At 33.9% G+C, this 9,269-nt stretch overlaps 1 protein-coding gene across 2 annotated transcripts; it reads right to left on the bottom strand.

The window, feature by feature from the left end:
• Positions 1-523: 523 nt before the first annotated feature.
• LOC142621841 (protein FAR1-RELATED SEQUENCE 11) lies at positions 524-7,154 on the bottom strand. 2 transcript variants are annotated; one of them, XM_075795208.1, is made up of 4 exons: positions 7,025-7,154; positions 4,098-5,110; positions 2,841-3,284; positions 524-1,647 (listed from the first exon to the last, which is right to left on the bottom strand). In XM_075795208.1, the coding sequence occupies exons 2-4, from the start codon at positions 5,073-5,075 to the stop codon at positions 1,009-1,011; spliced, it is 2,061 nt and encodes a 686-aa protein (XP_075651323.1). In that variant the 5' UTR covers positions 5,076-5,110; positions 7,025-7,154; the 3' UTR covers positions 524-1,008. The 2 variants fall into 2 exon arrangements, with proteins under 2 accessions (XP_075651323.1, XP_075651324.1); XM_075795209.1 differs by having other exon boundaries at positions 4,098-5,104; positions 7,025-7,079.
• Positions 7,155-9,269: the final 2,115 nt, after the last annotated feature.

Here is a 9,269-nt window from a genome sequence, read left to right on the forward strand (position 1 = left end):
ATGTCATAGTCAAACCATTAGATCCATTCATATTAAACTTACTCGATTGGAAGAAAAACTTTGAAACATGTCTTTTGACTTTCTCCAGTACATTAGAAAGCCAAATAAAATAACTCATAAAAAGAGTTCATAGCATATCCGATACTCAAAAGCAAGGAAAAAGCAAAACCTCTGGCAAAAGAAAGGGATTTTGTAGAAGAAAACCGAATTCTCCTCAGAAAGATATGTTGCAAAACTCAAATGCTATGCAATCAAAACTCCTACCGCTCTTCGCGTTTCTTTTCCATCTATTGTATAGCCAAGTTCATGGAAAACTAAGCCAGCACTGTCAACTATCAACCTACTTCAAGACAACAAAAAGATGGATAAAATAAATAAACGAACGCTTGCACTCTAAGAAGAAAAGAACCATCTTCAACTCAATCCTTTAGTTGCTTCAAAACACACTACTTTTTTTTGGATGAATTACACACCACTTCCTCTAATAATATATTTTTCTTGTATACTAAATGCCAAAATGAGCTAATCTTTTTAACCACAACCACAACAATGTACATACAGACACAAAGTTCTTTCAATCCTTCAGTTGCATCAAAACACACTACATTTTTTGGGATGAATTACACACCACTTCCTCTAAATATTTGTTTTTCTTGTATCATAAATCATAATTCTAAATGCCAAAATGAGCTAATTTTTTTAACCACAAACACAGCAATATACATACAGGTACAAAGTTCTTTCTATATATTTTGTACACATTGGAACCCTCGTGAAAGCACCCTGCAAAGGAGAGGCACTTTTTATGATGTCTAAAAAAGACAACTTGTATCAATTATATGTATGTACCAAAACTCTCAAAATGCCATGCAAAGAACCTCAGCCCCAGGTCTTCAACAAAAGAAGCTTTCCTCTCAAATCTTGCTATACAAATCCCCAAACTTGCTTTCTATGATAAATTCCACTGTGTTTCCCTCTGCTTTCCACGAGAATTCAACACTATGCTAACTATTTTTGGTATATTCTTGAGTCAAAAACTTCATGAACAGACGACACATCTCTCATACCTTGTAATGAAACTGGCTGCTCTTTTATACGAGATAAAAGGATGGCAATTTGCTCATTTGCAATATCTAGCCTCTCCTTGGACTTGGCGGATTCTGTTACAAGAGTTGATACCATACTTTGCAATATCTGAATTCTTTCTGCATGATCACTTGGGGCACTCTGAAAAAGCTTTGCAGAAGGTGTACTGATCCTGCGCCAACGGATGGGAAGATACCTATCTGGGATCTGAAAGCAGTTTCCTGTTGAGAAAACTCGAAGTGCATGCCGGCAGAGAATTCCAGAAAACTCAAAATGATGGCAGCTGCAGCTTATGATACCTTCCCTAGGAGCCCAATAGACTTTCCGGCCCCCCTCAGCTTTTGTGTGGTGTCTTACAAGAAAACCATCATCCATCTGAAAAGATGCATAGTGGGCAGCCAGAACAAGTTGTTCTTGTAGCTTAGAGAAGGCAAAAGGAGTGAGGATCGTGGCAGCATGCGATTCCATGGGGGCCCCTGTCTTCAAGCAAATATTTTGGAGATTCTGTTGCATTGTTTGTTGTTCTCCAGCTTGGTCTCTGAAATCCACAGCAACTGCTGCCTGCTTGTGCAAGTTTGAATTTAATAACAGGGAAAAAACTTAACTCAACTAAGCCCAAATCCCAATTAATAAGGAAAGAAAACTTTTTCCAACCAATAATTTTAAATCATTTTAACTGTTTAGACGGTTTTTCATAAATCTAAGAAACCAGAAACAAGTTGCGAATTTCATACGTATGGAATAGCGGAAAATTATTAGGTACTCCCGGAGTACCATAAATGCGTACTCCCCTCTCACATAAATGGTGGGTTCCACCATGAATTTAATTAGTGGGACCTACATTCATATGAGAGGAGATAGTACGCATTTATGGTACTCCGAAAGTACACAATAATTTCCCATGGAATAGCCTATAACCACATCAAAAAGGGGAGCAAAATAACCTAAATCATGGAGATCAATATTAAAATCAACTTTTGAATAATGTGGCAATTAAGTCTTTATTTAATATGACAGTCTTGGTACGACTAACACTTCAGGTTAAGGTCCAGTAGGCACTATTTAGAGGGATTAGGATAAATTGCACATCAATTTAGCCAATACTACCTTTGGTGAATGGCAAAAGAGTAGTTCTTTTTGTTCACCATAGAGCCCTCAATACAACTTGTCTATTTGACACGATTCAGTTTCTGAAGAGCCTTACGTTTTGGCATCTTCAGATTCACTAGGTTACACGTGTATTCACCACAATAAGGCAGAGGCTAACATGTTCAATATAACTTTTTAGAGCTTAATTAGGAATATTAATGACTATTCCTTCCTTTCTTTGTAGTTGTTACTATCTTTCTTTTTACTTTTCTTTGATAAGGTTGTGTGGAGAAAAAAACAACAGGCCAAAACCTTGTGTAATAAGGAAAGTGCTGGAAAATCTCCAAGCATTTCTGTTTCACCAGCATCTAGGTAAAAGGGACAGAACACTGGGGCCTGCCTAGATAAATTTCATAAGAGCCTACAAAAAAAGTATAGTCAATTATAGGAGCTTCATATGCTAATACTCTTGTAAAGTTACTCCTGAATTAACAGCACTTCAAAATCTTTAAGTGAGACCAAGTAAAATGTAGAACATTGTACTCACTACGCACTCTGAGCAATCATGAGCCATGACTTGAGAATACAATAAAAAATAACAGCAAAATATTAATATCTTAATCTAAATAAATAGCAATAGGCCAATAGTAAAAGAGATAGCATACTTGTTCAACAAAGTGCGCAAGCCGGGTCTGTGCACTCAAAAATCTTTGAATGAAAGCGTTAATTGACTTTGACTGGCCATTCGTTGTCATTCCCGCAAAGAAATGGGTTCTCAAGAATGGTAGTGCCCAAAGTGAGCGCAACCCATACAAATTGGCTATATGCCTATTAGCGTGCAGCCCAAAGGAATTTACCATCTCCATCCAACCAAGTTCAAAATCCTCAATTGACTCCAGATTATAGATTCGAAAAAACTCTGTCTTCCACTCATTGTAACGTTCTCCCAGTACAGCATTAAACCAGGACGGAAATTTCCCTACAATCATCCATATGCAAAGTGCATGTTTCGTCATAGGCAATTCAATGGCTACTGCTTCTTTGAGACACATATTTTGATCAGTTAGTATTGTTTGCGGAGCCTTCCCATTCATAAACCCCAAGAATGCCTTCCAAAGTTCCATAATACAATACAACACATAAACATCAATGTCAAATTGGGATCAGTGAAGCTATTTAAAAAAAAGGAAATGCATGTGAGCATGTGTAATATATTACCCAACAGTGAAGAGAAATTTTCATATTAAGAATCCATTTGGGAACAGCTTATTTAGTTGAAACTAAAAACTTTTTGCTGAAAGTACTATAAATAAAAGTAAAAGCTAGCTGAAATAGTATATTGGGACTTATGAATAATGCCAAAAGGTGCAGTGGAATTTATGAATGGTAACAAAAATAAGCTAAATAATAATATAAGCCAACTATAAACTCTAATTCCAAACGCAACCTAAATATAATGCCATGTCCAATTAGGATGATAGGAAGAGCAGACCAATAGGCATTGAACAATACCGGGAGGTGCTCACTATGCATTTATTGGGGAAAAAAGAGAGTCCCAATTTCATACAAATTGTCCACCACCAATTGGACAAGTAGATGCTCAGTGACAATTTGGCCTGGTCCCCATCATTTATAATTGTAAGATAAAGAATATCAAGTCCCAATTACAATAGTCCCTCATGTGAAAACTCAATCAACCAGCATTATTTTGTGCATGGTCCAAAACCTGACTGGCTATCCTAAACATCCAGCTTCAAAATTCAAATTCTATGTTCTATCCTTCAATTAGCCTTTTGATTGGTTATGCCTCATAAGAGAAAAGCAATTGATTGAATAGTTCAGTTAAGATTTACAGTAGTCACATGTGCAATATAAGGTGACAGATTAGGGGGGGGAAACCCATAATCATTTTCAGTTATTACCTTCAATGCCCATGAAAACGACCTCAAATTTTCCTCACGCAAAAGGACACAGCCAAAGAAGCAAGGCATACCATAATTATTCATTCCAACCCATATCCCAAGCGGCATGTCAAATGCAGTCAAGCGATGTGTTGTATCAAACACAACTGCATCACCAAAGATCTCATATGACTGGACAGATGAGGCATATGACCATGTGATGTTCTCTAACCTATTGTTTGAATCAAGTGTATACTCAAACTTGAAGTTGGGGTCTCTCTCCTTAATGTTTCTGCACATTCTTAATAAGTCTATGCTCTCCTCTTCTGGATCTAATTTCCTAAATGATTGGAGCAAATTTCTAACATCCTTTTCAGTGAAAGGCAAAAATCCTGGCTCCACACACTTCTCAAGCTCCATAAGTTTCATCATCTGGTGCACAGAAATTCCTGTTTTGGCAAACATAAGGATTCTGCTCTTGTCTGTGTCTGAAATGGTCCGGTATGCAGGAAGGAAACGAACTTGATTTGGTTCTAAGAGCTCGTGATTATGTTGGTTTAGAAAACCTGTGATACGCCATTCTGAAGCCCCTAATTCTGTTGTCTTGCTTATTCGCATGTACGCTTGACATCCACAACGAGATGATTTTCGGTTTCTTTGAGGTTTACTTTCATTCGAGGCTTTGATGGGGGTGTTTCCAGCACGGTGACAGACAAAGTAGCGTCTAGTGAGTCCTTTACCAACCCCATCCTTCCCCTCTGTGCGGTGACGCCGGATTGAGAAGCCACATCGCTTTGCAAATTCACTATAAAATTCATAAGCAGCATCATGAGTAGCAAATCTTTGCCCCATATATGGAACTGCATCATTAGTGGTTTCTAGGGAGAGCCTAGTTTCATCAGGTGATTCCTCAGTGCTACTGGTATCGTCCAAGGACAAAGATCGTTGATCTAAGGGATCATCATAAGCCACCAACAACGGTCCAGCCTCTTCAGACATTATACTTTCTCATTAAACCACTCAATACCCTATGTCTTTTTAAATATAAAAAACAAGACAAAAAAAAAAACCAAAAGCCTTGATTAGCCAAACCAGTCCCAACAGATGGAAAGATACATCATAGAACAGAGAAGAAAATAAAAAATTGAGCCATACCAAATAAAAAGGGCATAACAACATATGAGCACATGTATTCACAGTAACTGGCAACTAATCTAAATGCTGGTCAACAACCAAGAAAAAAGGGAAAATAATAGAAAAAAACCAGTAATGATGATGCTGATGATTAAATAATCAACCCAAAACAGTTTTCCCCCACATAAAATTCCAGATTTTCATTGGAAATAAATAAATAATAAAAGGCATGTTGTTGGTTAAAATAACAACACTCATTATACAAAAATAATAATTCTTGAGATTTCTCAGATGGTCAAGTCACCAATTTAGTATCACACTATTCTTTTTTAGGTTTTAAACGTTAACATGCTTCCTCAAATCCTACAAAAGTGAGGAATATGGACTTTTAAGTAATTAAAGGCTATAACCTCAGCAAAGTAGAGGATTTCTCATATGTACCAGAAGTTTAGAGGCGCTTCACGTTTCAAGCATCCACCAACCATCCACTTTTCCATTGTAATTCAATACACTCACTGCTTTGTTTGTTTGGAATTACAATCTCAGTGATTGTCAAAGCTAGCAAATTGAAACTGGTAGCCCTAAAGGCACAAGTTGTAATCTTCCTATTCACACAATTGTATTGAGAGATCGAGTAAACAAATGCAAGAACTTGGAAGTAGATTATGTCATATGCCCTCATAATTCCAAATACAAGTCAAGTTCTTATTTGAACAGACTCAATATTTACGTTGGACCTATTCAGAGGGTAATGAGGTTTTATAATAATTATAATTTAAAAAGTAAGCTGAGTTCATTGCTTGTTGATCAACTTTCAAAAACATATCCGCAAATGCTACTTCATAGTTCAGGTTTCATTCAAGCAAAACTCTTATCTTATAGTTACATCTTTGAGTTCCTGAAGAAAGACCAAAAAACACCAATCGTTTGGAATGAAGTTTCCATCTGCAATCCTATTAGACCTTTCCATTTTACCTCAGAATTAGATTGCCACTCTAGCACTTTTTCAAATGCATTATGTACATCTACAGCTAAATTCAATTACATTTCTGATACATTATGCAAAATTGAGGATAATTATTATCAATAATGGGAAACCCAAAATGGGATTTGTGTTTACTTACCAAAAAAATTACGTAAACACTTTATTCTAATAGACTCTGACTGTAAATATTGGATATAGACACACAAAAACATATACACATACAGCTCAAACAATCATATTCCTAACACATTCTGCAAATTTGAGGACAACCCATTACCAAGATGGAAAAGCCAAAATGGTTTTTGTGTTTATCACAAAAATTCAAATGAAAATTATTTTTAAGAGACTCCAACTGCACATATCATATATACATACAACTCAAGTCAATCACATTACACAAAATTGAGGACAACCCATTATGAGAAATGAAAAACTCCAAAATGGGCTTTGTGTTTCTCACAAAAATTTCAGATGAGCATTTCATTTTTAACATACTCTGACTGCACATAATGTACATAAACACACACAAACATATACAATATACAACTCAATTCAATCACATTACTAGCACATTCTGCAAAATTGAGGACAACCCATTATCAGAAATGGAAAATCCAAAATGGGATTTGTGTTTCACACAGAAATTCACATGAAGACTTCATTTTTAAGAGTCTCTGGCTGCATATATTGCTCCAAATTAGAAACAGAGACAAGCATTACTTTTATAGATATAATAACCATGTCTGTTCTCACACATATACATAAAGAGAGAGAAAGAGAGACTGTTTTAAGAGGAGGAAAATATTAAAGAAAGATAAGAGAATGGTACCAATTGAATTCATGGGAGCAAACCAGGTGAGGTGGATTGGGAAATTGGGAGTTGCCCTAAAATGCGCTGGGAGGTGATGAAAGCCTTTTTATACTCCCTGCGCACTTTACTATCTGACGCCTCCTTCCTTCGCTCCCAAACATCTTCTTCCACTTTAGGACTCTATAATACGCATGTCCAAACACTTTTCCTAGTTTTTTTTTTTTTTTTTTTTTTGCACAAAGGTGAGGTTGAGGTTTCAAAGAAAAGATGTGGTACGTCCTCGACATTTTATAATATCATAAAAAAAATTATAGACATTAAGTTATTATTAGTTCTAATCAATTAATAATTATTTGTTAAAAATATTGTAAACGTAGCATTTATCTTGAGAGAATTGTGATGCTTAGTTCTGTTTTGAATTCAGACCAAAAAACAAAACAAGATAAATGTTATATTTACAACATTTTTATAACGAATGTTAAGTAGTGGGTTGTTACCACTTAAAATTTTGTAATTGTAACACTTCTCAAACAAAAAAATAATAATTATAAATGAGTTTAATGTAATTTAGGCTAAGGTGGATAACTTAACCAGCTGTAGTGCTTTAATTGGGGAACCTATATAAATGAGTTTAATGTAATTTAGGCTAAGGTGGATAACTTAACCAGCTGCAGTGCTTTAATTGGGGAACCTAAACCACACCTAAAGTAATGTATTTAAGCTTTGCATTTTATTTTTATTTTTTTGATAATTTGATAGTTATAATAGAATGAGGGGATCTAAATCATAAATTAAGAGGTGTCAATTGAGTTACAAGAGTCCTAGCAAACACTTTTTCTGTTTTTATCTATTGGAAAAATTACATTTTAAACCTATAATTTAGGGATGTAACAAATTAAATTTTGATATTTCCTAAAAATATTAAATTAAAGTATTAAACTATGATTTTTTTTTTCAAAAATTAACAATATAAGAGTTTTTCTAAGGCATAACAAAAAATCAAGATACTCTCATATTAGTCTACTACCTCACACATGACGCATAAGTTATTAAAAATAAATAAATAAAATATTATGATGAGCTCATGTGTGAGCGAGTAGGTTAATTTGGGAATATATGTTGTAAGTTTGTAAAAAAAAAAATTATCCCCAAGTTTTAAACACTCCCCCAGATAACAATTAATTAGGCCATGTTTGATGAGCAAGTTCTAACACACATTTTCATATTTTAAACAACTTTACACAAATTTCAATACACTTTTTCATCCACACGTATATTAAAAACACCCAAACAACATTATTTATATGGGCCTTAATTTCTGCATTTATATATAAAGACCTCCAAGAGATTGCCATTTCATAAATCCTTTAAGGGTGATGTAATTTATACTTTTTTTTATTATATTTAACAATATGAATAGTTTGATATGTCTTGAGAGCCCATAGTTTTTGGTAACGTATTTGCAAATATATATATATATATATATATATATATATATATATAACAAAAATTTAAAAGTTAGTTTATTTATTGAAAGCTATTTATAGAAGAAAAAAAAACCAAATAAACTACAAATTTATGGCCAAAAAGACATCATATCAATAAAAAAAAATCTATAAAAGTCATTCTAAATCGTAAAATGAACTCCATTTAAATAGGAATGATCATTTTCTAAATTAAAAAATAAAAAAATAAAAAGATTATTTTGTGTGGAGTGTTTTGGGCCTTGGAGTTAGAAGTGGGATTTGCTCTTTATACGCCCGCCCGTTAGATCTTTGTAAAGCGGGAGCCATGTCACACAAAAATTCAGGCCCAAACAAATACTCTTCCAAGTTCCAATACCAATAATGAATTTATGGAACATAATGAAATATTACTTTTTCTTTGGGGTCAAAACATAAAATATGGGTGCTTCGTTTTTTTTATTTATAAATATATATAAATACACAAACATACTTAGCAAAAAATTATAAAAAATATATAAACTTGTCAACAGTAAACAGACTCAACACTCATATGCCCAAAAGAATAAAATAATCAAGAATTATTATTTGAAATTACAAAATATGCCTAAGATTTTATTCTGAATATGTGTCGGTTTGAAATTCGCTTATTTTGCTAAAATTAAAAGTTTTTTGTTTGAAGTATTATAGATAAAGGTAAAATTTAGTTTAAATAATATAATAGAATCTATGAATAACACAAAAAGATACCATGAAACTCATAAATAATAATAAAAATAAACTAAATAATAAAATAAATT

Source organism: Castanea sativa, chromosome 1 (genome assembly GCF_040712315.1).
Source record: "Castanea sativa cultivar Marrone di Chiusa Pesio chromosome 1, ASM4071231v1".
Taxonomy (NCBI): domain Eukaryota; kingdom Viridiplantae; phylum Streptophyta; class Magnoliopsida; order Fagales; family Fagaceae; genus Castanea; species Castanea sativa.